Source organism: Thermoascus crustaceus, assembly GCF_041956765.1.
Source record: "Thermoascus crustaceus strain CBS 181.67 unplaced genomic scaffold VTN00scaffold_8, whole genome shotgun sequence".
Classification (NCBI taxonomy): Eukaryota; Fungi; Ascomycota; class Eurotiomycetes; order Eurotiales; family Thermoascaceae; genus Thermoascus; species Thermoascus crustaceus.
Genome location: NW_027192534.1, coordinates 1,050,591 through 1,072,465, shown reverse-complemented (window position 1 = coordinate 1,072,465; position 21,875 = coordinate 1,050,591). Strand labels below are relative to the sequence as shown.

General features: G+C 51.8%; 6 protein-coding genes and 1 non-coding gene across 7 annotated transcripts; 6 read left to right on the top strand and 1 right to left on the bottom strand.

Moving 5' to 3' along the window:
- Positions 1-56: 56 nt before the first annotated feature.
- Positions 57-2,550, bottom strand: VTN00DRAFT_9947 (uncharacterized protein; the record flags this gene model as incomplete). Its single annotated transcript, XM_069436958.1, has 8 exons — positions 57-1,010; positions 1,064-1,223; positions 1,287-1,753; positions 1,813-2,015; positions 2,069-2,215; positions 2,264-2,351; positions 2,410-2,447; positions 2,517-2,550. 8 exons carry the CDS (start codon positions 2,548-2,550, stop codon positions 57-59), a joined length of 2,091 nt encoding a protein of 696 aa, XP_069284546.1.
- Positions 2,551-2,896: 346 nt separating this feature from the next.
- Positions 2,897-5,371, top strand: VTN00DRAFT_9946 (uncharacterized protein; the record flags this gene model as incomplete). The annotated part of the gene is made up of 3 exons (XM_069436957.1): positions 2,897-3,085; positions 3,154-4,265; positions 4,321-5,371. The coding sequence occupies 3 exons, from the start codon at positions 2,897-2,899 to the stop codon at positions 5,369-5,371; spliced, it is 2,352 nt and encodes a 783-aa protein (XP_069284545.1).
- A 1,064-nt stretch (positions 5,372-6,435) lies between these two features.
- On the top strand, positions 6,436-10,192 carry VTN00DRAFT_9945 (uncharacterized protein; the record flags this gene model as incomplete). Its single annotated transcript, XM_069436956.1, has 2 exons — positions 6,436-9,951; positions 10,016-10,192. 2 exons carry the CDS (start codon positions 6,436-6,438, stop codon positions 10,190-10,192), a joined length of 3,693 nt encoding a protein of 1,230 aa, XP_069284544.1.
- An 892-nt stretch (positions 10,193-11,084) lies between these two features.
- Positions 11,085-11,174, top strand: VTN00DRAFT_t187. The gene has a single exon. It is a non-coding gene; the product is annotated as a tRNA-Gln (tRNA).
- A 300-nt stretch (positions 11,175-11,474) lies between these two features.
- Positions 11,475-15,108, top strand: VTN00DRAFT_9944 (uncharacterized protein; the record flags this gene model as incomplete). Its single annotated transcript, XM_069436955.1, has 5 exons — positions 11,475-11,637; positions 11,721-13,502; positions 13,557-14,359; positions 14,412-14,738; positions 14,791-15,108. 5 exons carry the CDS (start codon positions 11,475-11,477, stop codon positions 15,106-15,108), a joined length of 3,393 nt encoding a protein of 1,130 aa, XP_069284543.1.
- Positions 15,109-15,879: 771 nt separating this feature from the next.
- Positions 15,880-18,408, top strand: VTN00DRAFT_9943 (uncharacterized protein; the record flags this gene model as incomplete). The annotated part of the gene is made up of 3 exons (XM_069436954.1): positions 15,880-15,977; positions 16,050-16,183; positions 16,256-18,408. 3 exons carry the CDS (start codon positions 15,880-15,882, stop codon positions 18,406-18,408), a joined length of 2,385 nt encoding a protein of 794 aa, XP_069284542.1.
- Positions 18,409-20,223: 1,815 nt separating this feature from the next.
- Positions 20,224-21,708, top strand: VTN00DRAFT_9942 (uncharacterized protein; the record flags this gene model as incomplete). Its single annotated transcript, XM_069436953.1, has 5 exons — positions 20,224-20,738; positions 20,789-20,872; positions 20,933-21,207; positions 21,284-21,535; positions 21,644-21,708. 5 exons carry the CDS (start codon positions 20,224-20,226, stop codon positions 21,706-21,708), a joined length of 1,191 nt encoding a protein of 396 aa, XP_069284541.1.
- Between the last annotated feature and the right edge of the window lie 167 nt (positions 21,709-21,875).

The following is a 21,875-nucleotide window of genomic DNA, read 5'->3' as shown; positions in this document are numbered from 1 at the left end:
AATGCCCGGGATATCAGGTGAAAGGAACATGCTGCACGCTCGAATGCCGCATCGCTCTACTTGAAGAAGTGATGTCTCTTCTTTTTCTTCTTCTCCTCCTTCTCCGGCTTGCCCGCTGGCGCTGGGGCTGCTGCCGGGGCGGGGGCTGGCGGTGTACCATTTGGCGCCTTGCGAGGCACAGAACCCGAATTCAGAGACATCGACGCCATCGCAGCGGTCGGCGGTGCTTGCGGCTGCTGCGGTGTGGGAGCAGGGTCATCTTCCCAAAGATGTGCTGGCGCCGTAGGCTTCGGCCGTTCAGCCGGGATGTCCAACCGCCTCTTGTCGACGCTGAGATCTCCCACTTGACGCAGAAACATGCCTGGGGTCAGCATGTGCGACGTCGCAAGGAACACATCTTTTCCGGACGCTTGCGAGACCTCGTAGCATGCACGCGCCTCTGAGTAGGTCGCCCCGCCTGCCATGAAGACGATAATCCGTTGCCGGGGCTGATCAGCGGACGAACGAGTTCGTGCCCAGGTTGGCTTCGCGCTCCGCAGTGATGCTTGTGACAAGCCGTCATGGCCCATCATTGTATCCTGCTCCGACTGCGGGCGGGTGAAGGGGAAGACGGTGGAATCCAGAGTTCCTCGAAGCTGCTCCTCGAGCATCAACTTCAGGTTCGGTTCGAACCGGGATAGATTGACTTCTTCCTCCGCCTCGACATTCGGCGGTGGTTTCCGCTGGAACAAGGGCTGGCTGGCTGGCTTCGAGTCCTTGAGGGGCCTCTCGACCCTCGCCCCCAGGAGGTCAAAGTTGTATATCACTTGTCCATTCTGTGGGGGTAGCTGAGCGTGGGAAAGAAGCTTCTTAATATCACCACCGAGTAACCCGTCTCTGTAGATAATATAAAGGATGATGAGCCTCAAGCGGTCAGGAGGAATGATGGAGTCGTCATCCAGAAGCCTGACGAGCTGATCGGCAACGTTTTTCGGCTTCTTGTAGTCTTCATCCAGGCCGGTGGAAAGAGTCTGTTCCTAGTTAGCAAGAGCGTTGTCGACGACGTCAATTGCCTTCCACGCACCTGCTCAACGGCGCTGACTTCGATCAACTTTCGCTCCTGGAAATACTTCATGCACTCCTGCGCCATGTTCAGGTGAAGCGTATACGCATTCTTGCCCTCCTGGAACTCCGAGAGGCCTGCCAGCATGTCTTTAATAGTGTTAACAGTGACCTTCGAGTCACTACAGGAGACGTAAGAGTCAGCAAAATCATCTGGCAGGAGAAAGGTCATGAAGAGGACTCACTCGTCAGCAAATTGGGGGTTTGCCGCTCGGAACTTGGCAAAGTCCTCGGAAAGCCTGCCGAGAACATCCTTCATGTGCATGTGCCTATAGTCGACCCAGACTTTGTCGTGTTCACCAATCTCCATGTCTTTGACCTCCTCGTTCGGGCCTCCCTCGTTAATCACGGTTTTGTATGTGACCTTGTCGCCCTCTTTGATCGGCAGTAGATCGTGAACCATGGCCTGGTAGGTGAACTCGTGCAGGAGAGGAGAACAGAGATCCAGGGAACGATCGACAACGAAAAGAATCCCACGAGGTCGGGGAGAGGGAGGCGGGAAGTTTTTGTTGAATTTCGCATACTGGTCAAGCTCGTCCTGGATAAACCGTGCAAGATGCGAGCACAGGACGCTTGCCTCATGGGTGGGCGTTTTGGGCCTGTAGTATCGAATCGCAGGGTACTCGCCCAACGAAGCACACAGTGACACAACCTTCCCTGTGTCAGCACGTCGACCGATCAAAGGAGCAATAGTACCCGATCCCGACTCACCTTTCGAGAGAGTTCCTCGAGGTGCCCTCGAATTAGATGGTTGCAGCCGGGGTGGAAGAGTACCGGGAAGCTCCAAGGGTCCCGTAGGGTGACCAGATGAGACTCCCTCGGGAAGAAGTCGATGTTGAGGGTTCGAAATTCCGCGATCTGGTCGCGAGCGACCTGCAACTTCTCTAACCTGGCGCGCTCCTGCGGGTCGAGAACTGAAGACATGGTCAGACCGTGCGCGGAGTGGTGGGAAACGGTGCCGTCTGACAAGATATCCAGACCAAGTAGCTCTTCCTATATCGCCTTTTCTCGAAATCGGCCAGGAGGCAGTCGACAATGTGAGGGAGGGGCGACAGGATGTACAGCGCATCCATGTCCGGGTTGGCGACCCGCTTGTGCTCGATCTGCTCGACATCTGGCCATTCTCAGCTGGGCTCTGGGTGGGCAGGTGGGCTACGCTTACTGGTGACATTGTGGTTCAAGATATCATCTTCCTTGACGGCGTTATCGAGCAGTTTCCTGCTGCCTTCGTCCACCACCAGGACTTTCCACTGCGAGAAGCGGGGTGAGTCGGAGATCGGTCGAACAGAACAGAGTAGTCTGGCTTACATCGGCGCCGCCAGTGGTACGGATCGTGTTCAGGATAACTGTGGGAAGTCCATGTGAGCAGGAGCTTCGGAACCGCGGGGAACGCGGAGGGGAATGCTGTTACCTACTGTCGCGCTGGATGTTGATTATGGAGGTGCCCATCCTGGCTGGCGGGAAGTGCACCGCATGGGATCAAATGACGGGGGAGCTGCTGCTGAGCAAGTCGGTTTGCCGTGCAACAAACCGCAGTCCTGAGTGTGAGAATGAGGAACTTGGATAGGAGAGAGGAAGTAGTAGAGCTGGCCGGTGACGATCTGATACATGTAGAGACAAAGTAGTGCAGCTCCACTGTGGACCGCCGCCAGTAGTGGCGCCGATGCGGCCGACGGTTTTTTTCCGCCGCTCTATAGCTTCATGCTTCGCCTGCACAAGCACTTCACCTTCTGGCCTGCTCTTTCTCTGCCTTTAGCCGGTACGGTTTGTCTCCAGCGTCAGGTCTCGACCAGGAATGCCGCCATGGACAGGCAAAGGCAGCCATTGCCTCTTCTGCACCTTTCGGCCTTTCCTCTCGACGGGGCGCACCTTTGCGACGACTGCGTCGCTCTCAAGGTCCGCCGCTCAAAGGCTGAAAGCCAGTAAACGCAAGGCTCAACCTCACTCTGACCCGTTATTGCTTCAAAACGACAAACTCAAGAAGGTGCAGTACACTTTCCTGCGTCCTGGACCATCTACATCTGAACTAATATGGACTGCTATCCTGGATAGACCGCAAAGAAATCCGACCCGGAGTCCACGACTAGAAGCATCCGGCAGGGTGCCGTCTCTCGAGATTTCCCCTCGATTGTGGCATCTGCTCTGCACGACTTCAAACTAGCACTTGAACCAGATGATCCCTTGCTGAAGAGCTGGGGCCGGTTTGAGCGCTATATCCTCAATGCCTGCAAGTTGGAGGATCGCATGACCGGTTCGCGATGGGGCCCTCTGAGGCACGTCAAGGCATCTCTTCAGCAAGCGTATATCAAAGATGGGCTGGTGGGATTGAGACGCGAGTTGGAGTACGCTCTACGGGCCGACGATATCACGAACAAGTATTCGACACCCAAGCTCGCGGAACAGAAAAAGGTCGCCGATCTTCGTTACCCGGCGGAGTGGTATCCCCAGGCCCGCTCGATGCAGCGGACGATCCATCTGCACGTTGGCCCTACGAACTCGGGGAAGACGTATCATGCCCTGAAGCGGCTCGAGGAAGCGAAGAGGGGTTTCTATGCAGGACCGTTGAGACTGCTTGCCCAGGAAGTATACACGCGAATGAATGCGAAAGGGATATCGTGTGGTCTCATTACTGGTGACGACGTCAGGTTTCCGGAGGACAAGGCCCCAAGGATAATAAGCAACACGGTCGAGATGGTAACCCTCGGACGGGAGTTTGAGGTTGGTGTTATCGACGAGATCCAGATGATTGCAGACCCAAGACGTGGTTGGGCGTGGACTCGGGCTGTTCTGGGTGCGCGTGCCATGGAGCTACATCTCTGCGGTGAGGCGAGGGCCGTACCTCTGATCCGGGAGCTTTGTGCTCTCACGGGGGATACACTCAAAATCCATCGCTACGAGCGGCTGAATCCGTTGAAAGTCATGGACAAGAGTTTAAGAGGTGATTTGAAAAAGCTCCAGAAGGGAGACTGCATCGTTTCCTTCTCCCGTCTTGGAATTCACGCTCTCAAAGGCGAAATCGAAAAGGTAACAGGGAGGCGTGCAGCAATTATTTATGGTAGCTTGCCAGCCGAAATCCGGACGCAGCAGGCAAGTCTTTTCAATGATCCCGACAATGACTATGATTTTCTTGTAGCCAGCGATGCGATTGGCATGGGCCTCAATCTGTAAGCTCCTTCATCTTCGAGAAACATATGACTGCAATACTAACTTTCTTCAAAGGAGTTGCAAGCGGATTATTTTTGAGACGCTGATTAAAAGGGTTCCAGGAGGACTTGTAAGGCTCACCGTCCCCGAGATCAAACAGATTGCCGGGCGCGCAGGTCGGTACCGTTCGGCGGCTTCAGACACTCGAAAGGACGGCGGTTCTTCTCATGACGAGGAGAAAAATATCGGTCTGGTGACGTCCCTGGAAGAAGTCGATCTTCCATATATCCAGCAGGCGATGAGCATTGAGCCTCCTCCAATTCCCGCTGCAGGGATTTTCCCTCCGGACCCTGTCTTGCAGAAATTCGCAGCCTATTTCCCGCCCACCGTTCCCTTTCAGTATATCCTCAAGCGCCTCCTGGATATCTCTCAAGTACACCCCCTCTTTTTCATGTGTGACCCTAGCCCGCAACTTGAGGGTGCGGAGATCATCGACACCGTGCAAGGTCTTCGCATTGACGACCAGCTTATTTTCATCGCTGCGCCGATCTATGCGAGAGATCCCGCGTCGCTTAAGGTTACTCGCGCCTTTGCCCGGTGCGTAGCTGAACATTCAGGCGGCCGTCTCCTGGATATCCCAGAGATAAATCTGGAGGTATTGGAAAAACCCGTGTCTGGAAATAAAGAGTACCTGCATGACTTAGAACGATTGCACCGATCGATTATTCTCTACTCTTGGCTGAGCTTCCGATTTGGTGGCGTTTTCACGGACAGAACCCTTGCCGGCCATGTCAAGGAGCTGGTTGAAGAGAGGATGATCAGGGCTCTGACCGAGTTCTCGGCGAACAAGAAACTTAGGAAAGACGCTTCTCTCCGTCGGCAGATATCCTTGCAGAAGCAGATGATGGAGCAGAAGCGCCTCCTCGCTGAAGCAACCATTGGATCCACGGAGACGGATCAAGAATCCCTGCCAGTTGACCTCTCGACGGAGGAAAACGATTTGGTAAGCGCCGAAAGCGAAGAAAGCACTGCAGCAGAGGAAGATATCGGAAGCGATGAAACCGCCGAAAGTAAGGAAAACACCGGGAGCGAGGAGAACATCGCGGGCAAGGCTCAGGCACAGTGAAGATCAAGAGTTCAGGTACTTTAGTAGTGGGCTTGACATCTGCCATCATTGGCCGGTCCTTTTAATGGTCAGAGACAGTCTACGACTCAGTCGTTGCAACGTTGCAGCTACTATAGTATCTATCACGAGATTGCGCTGGGCTTCGACCGGCGTTTCATGAAGAATCCGTCTTCGCGGATAAGATCAAACGTCGTGACCGCTAGTCGAATCGACATGGTTGTCACGCCTGGGATTCCAGTTCAGAGGGTGACCAGTATTGATTGTCGATGTACGCTTCAATGTTTGTCATGAGTGTTCTATGTTTTCGTCTGGAATGATGTTTTCCCCTCTTGTACACTATGGACTATCCCCTTTCTCCGGACAAAACTCGTGTAAAAAAAAATCTGGTTGGTGTTATGGTGTGTGATACGCACTTCATCCCATCTGTGTGTACCATACTTCAATTTCGGAGGTTTTGCAAAGAACTGGCGTTTGGTCCATGGTATTCGGCTTGAAAAAGAGGTCTTATCTGGTGGTCCTTTTACATGCATGTGCTGTACTACAAGATGTAGGGCGGATAGGTGTCTATTCCCAGAAGAGCAAACGATTTACGATGGCAGTGACCTGGGCTGTGATGGATTCCCTTATTCTTTACGGTCCATCATGTATCAGAATTTGGACGGGGGCCCTCTAGAGTAATATGAAGGTGATGTGTTACAATATCAAGCTATTGAACTACTTGTCCATACGTAGACAATTTTGGAGAGGCGTATATGACTCGACGTGCCAGCTCCAGATACCCGAATTTCAGATGTGACTCACGCGACTAGCATCACATATTTCTCGAGTTCTTGACACTTATCATCCATAGATCTTATCGTATTATCAAGACGGGCGACTTCGCGGCGGAGGGCGCTTAACCCGTTCGGGAACCGCCACAACGATTTTCCGCCACAGGAGCTTCCGCCCCGGAGAGCGCGCCGGACATACAAGGGAAGCTGCCCGTCGACAAGAGGGTGTTCCGCACGCTCTTCCGGCTCGAACTCTGCATCGGTTGCTTTTCTCACTGTCTCCAGGTCCCAGCCATGGATGACCTTCGGTCCCTGGAGCTCTTTTCGCTCGTCTCTCGCGTGACGAGCGAGCTCCAGAACCACCTTGGTATCAACGACAAGACGCTGGCCGAGTTCGTGATCGACCAGCACCTGAAATGCAGCTCGTTCGCCGAGTTCAAGAGCACCCTCGAGGCCATGGGGGCCGATTTCCCCCAGAGTCTGATGGAGAGTATCGACCGTCTGGTCCTGACCATGCATCCCAAGCACAAGACGAAGCAGACCGTGGCGAATGATTCGACGGAGAAGAACAGCGACATGGATGCGTTGGATGCTCTCGAGAAGAAGGCGCGCATCTTCAAGGGCCTTACGATGCCGGACAAGGAACCCACGTGGGACGACGAAGACGCCGCGCCACCAAAGAACCCTGCCGATGAGGAGGATGCAAGAGCCGGCGCGATGGATGATACATTCGCAATGCTGGAGGGTCTGGCAGGAAAAGCTCGGGAAGAAAGGAATGGAGCAAACGGTGAGAGGAGCAGCAGGAAACGGAGCAGGAGTCCGGACTACGACGAATACAATGGGAGGCGCAGGGACAAGTACCGGTCACGCTCCAGGTCGCGGAGCAGGGGCCGGTACGACAGACGCAGGGACGATGTCGATGAGTTTGGAAGATCAATGGCCAAGCATAAGTCTCGGGATGACGACTACTACAGCAACGGCCACAGCGAGCGCCGGAGACGACGGAATCGTGACGAAGACGAGGACTACTTCCGACGACCTCCAACTCCGGAGCTGGATGACGAGCCGGTGCTGTACAAGGTCTACGATGGGCGTGTTACGGGCGTGAAGGACTTTGGTGCTTTTGTCAACCTTCTGGGCGTCCGAGGCAAGGTGGACGGTCTGGTCCACGTTTCTGCTATGCAAGAAGGCGCGCGGGTGAACCATCCGTCGGACCTGGTCTCGCGAGGCCAGCCCGTCAAGGTCAAAGTCATCAGCATACAGGGTTCCCGGATAGGACTGTCGATGAAGGAAGTTGACCAGGTCACCGGTCGCGATCTCGTGCCCCAGCGTCGCATTGCCTCCGGTGCCAACATGGAGCGCCTTGACGGGGCTAGTGCTAGAGACAGATATGGAAACTTGAGTTCGGAGGTTCCAGTTATTGAAGATGCGGACGACAAGCCGATGAAGAATAGGAAACGCTTGACTTCTCCGGAGAGATGGGAAATCAAGCAACTGATCGCCTCTGGTGCCGTTTCTGCCGCTGATTATCCAGACATCGATGAGGAGTACCATGCTACTCTCACCGGGGAGGGCGACTTTGAGCAGGAAGAAGATATCGACATCGAGGTCCGAGACGAGGAGCCTCCCTTCCTTGCTGGGCAGACCAAGCAGTCTCTGGAGCTCTCCCCTATCAGGGTCGTCAAAGCACCCGATGGGTCACTTAATCGTGCTGCTATGGCAGGCACGAATCTGGCGAAGGAAAGAAGAGAGCTAAGACAGCAGGAAGCCCAAGACAAGGCTGCTGAACGGGCTGCTGAAATTGATCTCAACGCACAATGGCAAGATCCTATGGTTGCCCCAGAGCAGAGGAAGTTTGCGGCAGATCTTCGGGCTGCTCAACTTACGAAGCCGGATGACTCCATACCCGAATGGAAGAGAGCCACTCAGCCCAAGAACCAGTCATACGGCAAGAGGACCGATATGACTATCAAGCAACAGCGTGAAAGCCTGCCTGTCTTCAAATTCCGCAAGCAACTGATTGATGCTGTGCGAGAGCATCAGCTGTTGATTGTGGTTGGAGATACGGGTTCAGGAAAGACGACGCAGTTGACACAGTATCTCGCCGAAGATGGATTTGCAAACAATGGTATCATCGGATGCACCCAGCCACGTCGTGTGGCTGCCATGTCAGTCGCAAAGCGTGTCGCTGAAGAGGTTGGCTGCCGACTAGGTGCGGAGGTTGGATACACGATCCGGTTTGAGGACTGCACCAGTCCTGAGACCAAGATCAAGTATATGACTGATGGAATGCTTCAACGAGAGATTCTCCTTGATCCGGATTTGAAAAAGTATTCCGTGATCATGCTTGATGAAGCTCACGAGCGGACCATCGCGACCGATGTGCTTTTCGGTCTGTTGAAAAAGACCATCAAGCGGAGGCCAGACCTTAGGCTCATTGTAACCTCCGCTACTCTGGATGCTGATAAGTTTTCAGAGTATTTCAACCAGTGCCCGATTTTCTCGATACCTGGCAGAACGTTCCCTGTCGAGATTATGTACTCGAAGGAGCCGGAATCGGACTACCTCGATGCGGCGCTGCTTACTGTCATGCAGATCCACCTTACAGAACCTGCAGGTGATATCCTTCTTTTCTTGACTGGCCAGGAAGAAATTGATACCGCATGCGAGATTCTATATGAGCGGAAGAAGGCTTTGGGTCCTAACGTTCCTGAACTTGTCATCCTGCCCGTCTACTCTGCTTTGCCTTCGGAGATGCAGAGCAGGATCTTCGAGCCAGCACCGCCAGGCGGCAGAAAGGTCGTCATTGCTACGAACATCGCAGAAACATCTATTACGATCGACAACATCTACTATGTTATTGACCCTGGTTTCGTCAAGCAGAACGCCTACGACCCCAAGCTTGGTATGGACTCCCTTGTGGTCACGCCGATCTCGCAGGCCCAGGCGAAGCAGCGTGCTGGACGTGCTGGACGAACCGGTCCAGGGAAGTGTTTCCGGCTGTACACTGAAGCAGCCTACCAGTCTGAGATGTTACCAACGACCATCCCTGAAATCCAGCGTCAAAACTTGGCGCATACTATCCTCATGCTCAAGGCTATGGGAATCAATGATCTCCTTCACTTCGACTTCATGGATCCCCCGCCTACGAATACCATGCTTACAGCTCTTGAGGAGCTGTATGCGCTGTCCGCTCTCGACGATGAGGGACTTCTGACTCGGCTCGGTCGGAAGATGGCCGACTTCCCCATGGAGCCTGCCCTCGCCAAGGTCCTCCTAGCTTCGGTAGAAATGGGATGCTCTGAAGAGATGCTCAGCATCGTCGCCATGCTTTGTGTTCAGTCTGTCTTCTATCGTCCGAAAGAGAAGCAGCAACAGGCAGACCAGAAGAAGGCGAAATTCCATGATCCGCACGGTGACCATCTGACTTTGCTTAACGTCTACAATGGATGGAAGAATTCAAGGTTCAGCAACCCTTGGTGCTATGAGAACTTCATCCAGGCCCGACAGATGCGTCGCGCCCAGGATATTCGACAGCAGCTCGTCAACATCATGGAACGGTATCACCACCGAATCGTCTCTTGTGGAAGGAACACCACCAAGGTTCGGCAGGCGCTCTGTACCGGATTTTTCAGAAATGCGGCCCGTAAAGATCCTCAGGAAGGATATAAGACGCTCATCGAAGGCACGCCTGTCTATATGCACCCCAGTTCGGCGTTGTTCGGAAAGTCCGCAGAGCATGTCATTTACCACACTTTGGTTCTGACAACGAAGGAATACATGCACTGTACGACGGCTATTGAACCAAAGGTATGTTCACTTTTTTCAACCCGTTTATGTTATCGGAACGCTCTAATACTAACTACTTTCTCAGTGGCTTGTCGAAGCGGCCCCGACCTTCTTCAAGGTGGCACCAACGGATCGGCTCTCCAAGCGCAAGAAGGCAGAACGCATCCAGCCACTCCACAACCGCTTCCAGGGAGAAGACGACTGGCGACTCTCTGCCCAAAGACGACAGGGCAGAGGTGGCGGTGGTGGAACCTGGGGTTGATTTTAGCCATCGTGTTTCTCCTTCGCATGGGCACCTGTACAGAATATGTCTGGGTCAAGGCCCTTTCGGTGACGGACTCCAGCAACGCGTCCTGTTATTCCTTTGGGGCGCATCAGCTATTTTTGACTTATTCACGTGTGGACGGGACAGCTATATTTTTATTACGGGGCGTTTCTCTGTATCGTATAAGGTTTAATTTGTGATTTGATATGCGGTGTACATAGATCTGCAACTCCATGGCTGCTGAAATCGCAGCAGTTGGTTCTCATGATTTTGGGGTTGAAGCATTTAGATAAGGATTCTTAAAATGGACCAGTGATCGAAATATGAGGTATGCGATATGATCATTGGACGCTCGTAGCGAGTCTGTACGGCACTGCCTACTTAAGTTGAATGTCATGGTACCTCGGGCAACTCATGAAGGACTCTTGCCTGTGATATTAGGACTGTGTCTCCCCACACTCGACGTGTACAGTTTCCCGCATTTTTTGTTTGTGACTGCCTGTGTATTCCACTTTGCGACAAATAGTAAGTTCCCTTTTTGATATACTTGAAGTGTGTGAATGGCAACGGCCGGAAAGGCGTGAGCCATGTAGTGGGAAGCAGGGAGGATATTGATTCTACCCAACTACGCACAAATGCACGGTCGAGCTTAGGGAAACCTCTTAAGTGGCGAATTACTGTCGTCAATATTAGATTAAAAGAACATATGGAGGTACGACCTTTTTACTTGCTCAGTTTTTTACTTGCTCAGTTTTTTACTTGCTCAGTTTTTTACTTGCTCAGTTTTTTACTTGCTCAGTTTTTTACTTGCTCAGTTAATCCGCAAGTTGATGATTAAACGGGGGTACTAGGTTATTTAGTTCTGCGCGATCAGTCCCCACCACAAACGGGTTCCGTAGTGTAATGGCTATCACAGCGGATTCTGACTTGCTTCGGAGCCACTGTTCCGCTAATCCCGGTTCGATCCCGGGCGGGACCTAGTACAATATCCCGATCCTTGATAGGGTCACCCTATTCTTTTAGTTCGAGAAAAGAATAACAGAAAAGATTTTTTTTCCGTTTGTGTCAAAGCTTTCCCCCCTAAAACAGAGTTAAGAAATCTCGAGTATCCTGAACTAGCTCCTTCGAGGTCACCGCCTTCGTCATATGTTCTTTGTAACACCCAGTGCTTCTGGCGTGCCCCTACTGTGGCCAATCAGGAGCCGCAAAAATCTGATAGGGAACATCCCTCCAGCTCTTTGAATCTTTATCGAAAGCGCAACAACAGCAAACGCCCGACATGTCGCATTTCGACGGTCAGTCTTCTCGAGCGAAGAGGAGGAAGCTTGACACGGACGGACGCTTGTCCTCTGTGGTTGAGAGTGGTGATAATATCACCTCCCATGTGCAGTTGCGAGATCTGCTTGTTTTTCAACAGAGCGGAACTTTCGAGGCCAAGCAGGGTACGTGATGCCTCGAGAGGCTCGAGAAGCCCTCGAGCAAATTAAAAAACTGAAAGAAAAATTTTTTGAACTAACTGTAGTAGGTATAAACAAGTTCAAGGAGTTTCTTACATCCATCAGCCAGGCAGAGAAGGAGAATGAAAAGGCCAAGAAGCTCCGGATCCTGAAAGCTTATTGCGACTCGCAATCTTCCAAACTCAATGAAGATGAGACAATCTGCTTCCCGGATCTCATCCAAACCTGGAGTTTTGCTGAGAGCAATAATCATGAAGCTTTGCTTATCACGATTCCGGCTGTGCTGGCCCTCTTTATCAAGACCATCTCCAGTCAGCTGGATTTCCGGGAGTTTGGCTTGGCGCTGTGCAAATTCCTGCTGCAGAAAGACCAGCTAAGGCTCCTGAATCGGGGCTTGACTTCCCCCAAGGCCAAAGAGCATCTCATATCCCCCTGCATCCGTCTTCTGACTGAGATTGTGAGTTTCGATGGTGGGGCGGTGGCACGACTGGCCTACTCGAAACGCGATATCACGTTCAAGCGGGTTGAGATCTTTCTCACACCCAACAAGGCGCAGACCGAGGAGGCTTTCGATGAGTCTCGCAAGTCGACCCTCAGGCGGAATGCCCAGCGGTACGTTCTCGCGAACCTTCGGTTCCAGAACGTATCTGCCAAGAGCGATATCATCGATCAGCACAAGGTCATCAGAGCGTTCCTCGAACACGTCAGGAAAGATTCCCGCGACATTGTCATTGATATCATAAGGGCGATTGAGAAAGATATCGTCAATGACACTTCCCTCTCTCGGAAGTCCAAGACTAGATTCTTCAACCGGTGGAACCTGGAAAGACTGGTGACGCTCTATGGATACGACAGAGAATCTGAGGAGCCAAACCCAGATAATATCTCTGTTGCAAGTGAGATTCATAAACTCCTGATGAATGTCTGCACGACGCCTGAGCTGGGAGTGTTGCTGCCCGAGACCGGCTGGTATCCTACGGGAAGCGATCCTGAAACCCTCTTGACCGAAGACGACGGGTCGATCGAACTCGGACTCGACTCTGCCGTCTATGTGGACAAGTATAGAGAGAGCGTGCCCGTCAAGAACGGCATTCTGTCATCGCTCGTCCAGGTGCTGCGTCCGGAGTCGGACTCCCTTCAGATCGAGTTGCTGCTGGCGATTTTCAGGGCCGCACCGGAGCTCGTCGCGGACTTCTTCACCAAACGGACCATGTTCACTTCGGATCCGAAGCCCACACCGGCATGGCTGGGAGAGTCCGCGTTCCTCTTCTCCACCGTGAAACTACCCGTGCCGCAGAATTGCGGTTGGAAGGACAAGGTGCCCGTGATGCCGCCACCTGTCTCGATCGTCATCGAAAATATTCTGCCGCGGCCCCTGACGCAGAAGATCTTGACCAGATGCCTGAACCAGAATGCGGAGGTTATCACGCTGTTCGCGGTCAGGATTCTGACTGTCGCTTTTCGAAAACTGCAGGCTGTCCTGAAAGTCTTCAACGCTGACCACGGGCTTGGTCAGCCATTTTGGAACCAGGCTGCCTCGAAGCTGATCGCTGAATTCTGTCGTCGCTGTCCCGCAATGAAGGATGCTGTTCTCCTGTTCAGGAGAACATCCAAGGAGGATCTACAGCAGCAGGATGCTGTTGCAGAATTACTGTCTATGTTCTACGAAGTCGTGCCTACGATCGCTTTTGAGGAGAACTTTGACGTCTCCTTGGTTCTGGTGGATGTTCTGAAGCGACTGGAGCAGCCTGAAATATCTGCAGAGGATTCTGAGCTGCTGCTCAGTCAGTTGCAGAATCTTTTGAAGATAGCCCAGCATTCCACGTCGATGCGTTGGTGGCAACAGCCTGGTAAGAGAGACGGTTCATTATTTCCATCGTATACTTTGCTAATATTATTATCAGCATCTTTGCAATACTCTGCATTTACTTCCATTTTGAAGGTCTTGGTCGAAGCTTCCGATAGGTCTTCTCAGCAGCAGATTTGCAGCCTATTGCGGGCTGTGCTGGTGGAGAATTCTGCCCTGAGAAGCTCGGACTCTTCATTCGATGCACTATTCTCAAGCCTGGAGGCTTCTGATTCTGGTTCTCTTCCGGCACAGTTGGCATTCTTCGACAACTGCCTCTGCCGTGTAGTGAAGAAACCAGTACACTACCAAGACCTTGCTGATTCTCTCGTTAAGGACGGATCAGGAAACGTTAGTCTGATAGTTGCCGCCGTCAATGAACAGTGGCAATTTGTTGTCAAAAATGGAGACGCAGCCACAGAGGAATCCGTTGCGGCTTGGATTGCCCGGCTGCTCGGGGACTTGAAACAGGCAGGAGAGGATGAGAAAGCATTGAAGGCCGTCCGAAGTAACCTAGTTGAATCCACGGAGCACAAGAAGCCCAAGTCGCTTCTGAAGAAAGCGCTGAAGGATGCCACGGAAAACCAGCAGAGCGATTACGATGAGAGTAGCGATTCTGATCGTCAACTCTCGCAGACTGGATCAAAGGCTGCAAAATCTGTAGACCTCTCCGCGATATTCGGAGGGTTGCCTGCAGAAGACGAAGATCACAGTGCGCTGCACAAGTGGGAGAGGCAGGAACCGGAGGTAGCAGTGGAACAGGGCCGTATTGGAGACTTGATTCTCTATCTATGCTCTGAGCATGAGGAGATCAGACGACAGGCCTATGCCGGTATCTCTCGTTTTATGGCTAAGATTAGGGTAAGTACTGTTCAATTCTGGCGATAGCTTCTCGATATTGACGGAATTTTAGGACTCGAAGTATGTGGAATGGCGATCTATTTACATATTGTCCGGTGAACTACTTGAGACGGTGAACCGACTAGGCTTCCAGGTTCCTCTTCCGTTCATCGCTGGAGAGTTCGCTGCAAGTGCCGTGATGGTGTTGACGAACCCACTGCACAAACTGTACGGCAAAATCAACCTGTTCCTCCAGAAAGCTCCCTCCTGGGAGATTGGAAAGATTCCGTCATACTGGATCGACAAGATCTTGCTGCACGAGCCCGACTATGATGACGGATATTTCGAAGAGATCCACTGGCTACTAGACGTGTTTGTGAAGGGGCTTCGCACGCCAAATGTAGGCAGATTCATCCCAGATCGTCTGCGGTCCAGAACTGACAGAGTTGCAGGATATGGAGATCTACCGTCGTGCGAACGTCTTCGAGCGTGTTCTCTCGCTCTACAACTCCCCGACACTAGGACAAGCTACCAGGAAGAAGATTTTACATCTTATCTTCCGCGCAACGCAGGTCGGAGGAAGTTCGACCTTGATCACGAGAGCAGGAGCTATCAGCTGGATTGAGAGCCAGCTCGCTGGGATGGACTCTAACAGCGATGCCATGACCCGGGCATTGACCAGCGCTATCTATGACTCCTGCGACCGGGAGCGGGTTGATAGATGGAGCGGCGCGTCAGTGCCACGGGCTGTAGAGCATATATCAGGATAGACAATTCTAGAGCGAAAAAAAGTTGTCTAATGTTTATTTTATAGCATTTACTTCTATGGGAGTGGTGGCTATGCAAGGCAGGGACGTCGATATTGACTGCTACCGATCTCCGCACTGACCGTGAGCCAACTGGCGGGAGTCGCGGGACTTCATTTACAGTTGGTAGGAGTAGATAGTCCAAAAAAAATTAATTAGATTATAAGAACATATTTTTCTGGGCCTGAATGTGTAATATGTAGCTAGGTATCTAAGCTATGTTACTGAGTAGGGCTTCTTCCTTCCAGTGCGTCGGTGAGGTGTCGTGGTCAGCCACCTGTTGTCCGGAGAAAACGCACGGGAGCGCGATGCCCGACCTGCGAAGTTTCCCCTTTCGGCAGCCAGCCAGAACAGCTGGACTTCGAAACCTTCTGCTCCCTCTCGACCGCTCGCACCTCGTACCATCCTCTAACGACTATTGCTCTCTCTACCGCCTCGAGTCTGACTGAATATTCGGAGATTCGGTTTCGAAACCCCCCTCTTAGAAAAATTTGACCGCTATTTGCTGTTGCCGCCCATTGAGACCTTCGAAAGAACTCGCCCTCTTGCCACTGGGCAAGCGCCTGCTTGCTCCCCCGAAAAACCACCCCTCTATATAGCACATCTACTACAAGCCCGCTCCTGAAGTCAGATATCACCTCCCCTTGACGATTCTTCGCCGCCCCGGAACTTCCCTTGTGCCATGAGAACTTAATATTCCTCCTATCGATAACCCACACACTACTGCCCTCCCTCATGGCACGACGATACCAGATCGATGAGCTGCTACGGCTACGTGCATCGCCTCTGGTCACCAAACCAGACAAATTACCGCCGATAGAACAATGGATGGGGTAAGAAATATAGTTTTTCTTGATATCCTTCTGCTTCTTGCGACCTCAGACTGACATGATAACTATCACTAGTCCGATCCCTGATCCAGCAACGCAACGAAAACCCAACAACTCAAGAGACCATACCAACAACCAAAATGAGACTACACCAAATCGAAGACCCTCCCTGTTCGAGACACGCCATGTGTCGCGTGGCTCAAACTCAGGTATGCATGATCCCTCTTGTCCGAGCCCCGTTGATGAGCCGTCTACTAATATCACTTCAATTTGCCTTACAGAGGATATTATTCTAGGACCCCCGAAGACATCTTTTGCCTCCGCTTCTCGTCTTTTTGGGAAATCATCTATCGATTCCACCGACCGGTCAAAGACCAACGACTCTGATGACGCCAAGAACGATCGCTATAACTTTCGAGAAAAGTTCTTCAAGGACAGGGAAATCGGGGATAAGGATCTTGATAGGCGAGACACAAGATTAGGAACAGCGAATGGTAGGCGTGGAGGCCGTGATGACCGGGACGACTGGGGTAATGGACGACCCCGTCGTGCTTTTGACCAGGACGAGCAGGACCGAAGGCCGAGACGCACTGGAGATTCGGACCGATGGAATAATAGAGACCGGGACCAACAGGATTTGAGTTATGACCGAGGAAACAGGGATAAGGAAGGCCGCTATACTCCCAGACGGGACGGCCAAGGAAGAGGCCGGCATGAACAAAGCTGGTTTCGCGATGATAACACACAGGATGCGCCCGACACCGAAGAGGAGAGACCTTCAGTTCGGAGCAAGGATTGGCGCCGGGACAGGCACGGTGCTGATCGTGATTGGAACCGGGGTGCCAGATTTGAACAAGACCCCGAGTGGTTGGATTCAACAGATCGGGATGAGCCTCGACCGGCTCACACACAGGAAGACTTCCAGCGCTGGAAGGAAAGGATGAAAGCTGGTTCTGCGCAGCCAGCGGCGGAAGTAAAGAAAGAAACTCCCCCAGAACAGGCCTCCCGAAATATTCAGAAACCGGAGAGTCGACCTACTGAGGGCGAGATGTTCAGCAACCTCAGCACCCCTTTCCAAATGGATTCCGGTCTGGATAAATTCTTTGGATTGTTGGGCGATAACAAAGCTGCCCAAGGCACAAGCACACCTGCCTCGATGGACTCCACGACGAAAAAGGACCCGGTGTCTACGAAGCCAGCAAAATCGTCCCGGTTTGCAGGATTATTCAGTCCTCCTGCTGAAGCCGGCAAGGACTCTGCTGCCAAACCTCAGCTTGATCGCCCAGTTTCTACCGATGCTGACCAGGAAGGTTTCCAGCGCATTTTACAGATGCTTGGAGGAGGGAAATCACGCAATACCACTCCCCAGGTCGACAGCTCGCAACAGCCTCACCCGCCACCCCTTAGTCAGGCAGAGCAATCACGACCCGAAACTACGTTGTCGTCTCCAGCTAGGGAGTCAGTTGGACGACCAGATTACATGACGTACCAGGATAACGCTGCTAGGAACAAGGCTCCTCCTCCTGGTCTGGAGGCTTTGCTTTCCCCGAATGCTCAGGGGGAAGCCCAGGCCCAACAAAATCGAGACAGGGAAAATCTGCTCCGCTTGATGCAGCAGGTCAAGGTGTCGTCCCCTGTAACGAGTCAACCTCCGGGCAACCCGCAGCTGCAGAGTGCAGGTCCGACACCTCCAGGCGTGCTGAACGTACCAGATCTGCTTTCTCGAGCTCAGGGAATGCAAAAGCCACAGCAGAAGACTCCAAGTTTCTTGGATGATCCTGCTATTGCCAATATGCAGAGGCCAGATGTTGATCGAAGACCTACAAATGGTCCTCCGATGGGCTACTTTGACGACGTTCCCTTCCCCAATGCTCCACAGGGTAATCAGGGCCCCAACACCCCGACCGGAGGAAGGATGCCTGGCCAGCCTCCCATGGTTCTGCAGCGACCTCCGGGTTTCGAACAGATGCCCCCTCCCGGATGGGCAGGCCACCAACTTCCGCCGCAACAGGGTGGCGGCCCGGGCCCTCTTGCGCCTCCACCGGGAATTCCGAATCCATCGCGTGGCATGAACCCCAACTTTCTCTCTGGCCCGATGCCTATGCACGGAAGCATGCCTCCACCAAACGACCGCCAGCCTTTTCCACGCGGTACCACTGGTAACGGATCCGCCAGCTTTGGTCCACCACCAGGCATGATGCCCCCGCAGGGCTATATGAACATGAATAGGCCCCCTCCTTCTGCTTTCCCAATGATGCCACATCCTCCCGACTCTTTGATGGGCCTCCCCCATGCGGGACAAGGCCAATTTGGTGGGGGCAATGCTGGCCCACCTGGACCGCCACCTTCATCGAGGCACCTGCTTGAGATGTTTGGGCAAGCGAACGGTGGTGATGGCAGAGGTGGGATGGTAGGCCCAGGGCATTTTAGGTAAATGCTGTATAAAGGAGCCGCTTTCACGTGCCACTTGTCTCAGGTCGAATATGAAACGAAATGAAATGAACAGCCATATAGGAACCCTGATCCAATCTGGTTTGAAATATGGCCGATCTCTCTTCTGCCAATGTCAAGGTTGCATTTCAACGGTGTGCTTAATCGAGCCAGGCGTTTTGTATTGTTTGTTTCTGATGATGGTATTTTGTACTTTGCTTCTTTGTTTTGTTTATGCGCACCGAAGATCTGCAACTTGACATTTGGGCAGAACGGTGATCTGGCTTGTTTCAAGTCCTACGTTGGGAATGGGTCAGAGACAATTGGTGCCGGCATGGACTCCTGGACTCTCCCTCATTTAAACAGACTGGACGGGCCAGGGTAATAGGTAGATTGTTTCTTACGCTCCGATGTAATATCGTCAACATGTCTATCTTAACCGATGGATGGATGGATAGTTTCGATCTAATCTATTACTTTGTCTTGTCCTAAGCGAGTTTCAGGTATCGAAACTGTAGTACCGGTATGTTCAGTGAGTGTTGTAGGACTCGCTGCTACACAAAAGTACTAGCAGGTGGCGGATTGATTCATCCTAAGAAACCCTCCCGTAGGAAGGAGACATTGGAGCAAAACCAACCAGAATATGCTGAAAATTCCGGGCGCAGGTATACGAAACGGGTTCGTTGCACTGGTCTGGCAAGGCTGATGTGACAAGCAAACTAATGTAAAAGACATTTTTTTCTACGCAGTGTATATACCACGCGAGTTGGTGTCTTTGCTTGTATGTAGGTCGGGTGGCAAAACCCTATGTATGTGTATAGTCCAACTCTACACTTGAACAGGAGCTGGATATCAATGGCTTTGGAATTTTTTAATAGTTTATTTATGACTTATATAACATAAATGAATAGATAAAAAGACATGCATTCTGCTGATGGGACCACTTGGGTGGTCACTGAGATGCTGCTGTAGAGGGGCAGCAAAGAGAATCAGTTGTTGAGGCAGAACAGATAGATATCTCTCCCAGCAGTTGGAATTGAAAGCCAATGGAGTTTCTCTGTACCTAAATACCGACGTACATAGGTATCCGATCTAACTTTATCCTCGTCTCTAATCTCTTCCAGTCTTGTGCTGTCTTACTCAAAGTCTTGTTGTAACAACAGGCTGGACTGAAGGGAGATTCAGAAAGTATTAGGTAGCGGCTACAGTGGATCACAACTGAGTCCTGAAGTCGACCCCGTTCCTGAGTGCATCAGGGGTCCTCCCGTCGGAGGAGCAGTCTAGTGTTCGCTTTGGACTACATATGTTGAACATCTCGTTCGACAGATCTCTGAGCTACCACTTCATCTACTTTCCTTCATTCATCTGATCTCTTGTCTTACCCTCGCCCTTCTGCTAAGGAGACTCCATCCTTGTCCTCCTGCCATCCTACTTTCATATTCATCTCCATCCACCTGATCACCAGGTCTCCATCAGGAGTCCTCTCACATCCTTAGTATTCGTACTAAAGGAGCTACGTCCTTCTTACCATCCTACTTTCGTATTTCCTACCCCCCTTCATCTAATCTCTTGGTCTCCATTTGAAGTTCTCTTACTGCCTCATCCTTGCCTTCCTCGCATCCAATCTTCATACCTACTCTACCATTCCTCTTTCTTACGATCTTTCTGATAACTTCCACTCAGACGGGTCTTCGTCCTATAAAGACACAGACCCATCCTCTTTTCCTCGTTTCCTCACTTACGTTTCACGTTTACTGGAAACTCTTTACTGTCTACCTCGCACACCATGGACCCAGAGGGTGGTTAAGAAAATCCTTCCATGCCATCATTACCTCCGGAAGAGCATACGTCTGGTGACAGCATGGCCGCTGGTAATGAGAGCAGTCGTTCTGACGAGAGCCTGTTACCAGAGCCTTCTACAGCTTCTAATACGGAAACAGATGACGCAGGTCAACAGGACACCACTGGTCTTGCCTCTACACCAACGAATATGCCAGAAATTCAGGAGAACGCTCTCGATATTCCGCCTATCAACGTTGGAAGCCAGGGAGAAGGACAGCCCGTGGCGCCGCCAGACAATCAAGCTGCTGGAAGGTTGCTTAGCGTCGACAGCAGACTACGGGAGACGATCGAAGATCGCAGGGCACAAGCCAATTCAAAAGGGAAACTGGCCATGGCCCGCCTGCGGCTTCAGGCACGAGCAACCAACGGCATCTCCAGGCCATCGGGGTCTTCTCCAGAAAACCAGATTGTCCCGCACGAGGAACCTACGGACCCCGAGTCCATAGATTGGAATGAGGCGGAAGCCGGTCTGGAAGAGGAAGGATCTGAAGAGTAGGTTACTCGCTTGCTTCATTTCACATGGATGAAGCTCACACGTATAGGTTTAAAAAGGCGGAAAGAGAATACAAGAGCATCAGAAACCCCACCATGGAAGATAAAATCAGGTTCGAAATAGCAAAGCGTAAGTAAGGCGTTCGACGAAACAGGCTTCTTAGCCAGAAGCGGCTCGAACAACAAGAGAATAGTTCCGTCGACAATCAACTCTTTTGTTCGGAGGATGAGGGCGACAGTGCCTCACACAAACGACCCCGTGATGAAAATGGATACGACCAGTCTGGAAATCATGATTCTTCTACGCCCAATCAAGCAGATGACCGTAATCAGCCTTCAATCAAGAGAAGAAGGCAAAACAGAACATCAGCTCAGGAAAAGCGTGATAGCATCAAGGTTGGACTTGAATTAGTTGTGGCTAGAGCAAACAAGGCGACCACCGTTCAACGTGGTCGGAGAACTCCGACGAGTACGTACAGGGTAGTCTTAAGTCACGGAAGACCCCAATCAGCCTCGGAAGACAAACATTGGTGACAGCGAGCAAGGAAGAGCCCGACCTGGTGGGAGAAAGAAGTCGAAAGCAAACCAGCTCAATTTGGAGACCCTGTTTAGTTCCGACGTAATTCGGGAGGCGCACGAGACCTCAAAACCCCCAATTCCTGGCTTTACTGAGCAGAATAACGAGAAAGCTCTCTTTGAACAGATTGCAAGCATTCCTGCCGCCGACCAGGACGAGGCGAAATCTGACAAGAATGCGGTCATACAAGCATCGAGGAAATTCACGAATAGGGTCAAAAGTGAGCAAGGGAGGATGGAAGGTCAAAGGACTAAAGACAAGTCTTTATCATCACCAGGTTCAACTTTCTTCTCTTGACGCTTACAGTAGTCGGCTGACCATTCAAAAGCTTTTGGGGACAGCCTTTATGGTATTTCTCTATTCCTGGACATATTCGAAAACTCATTACACTGACTTCTGAAGCGTGATCGAGAGAATTCCTCTAGCAAACCCTTCGGTGGCTTCCTCTGCGATGTCATGGGATTTGGAAAGACAATCCAGGCGTTAGGTGACTATTTCCTCCACAATTTTATTCTTCATTCTAATGCGCCTCAGACAAAAAAAAAAAAAAAAAAAAAAAA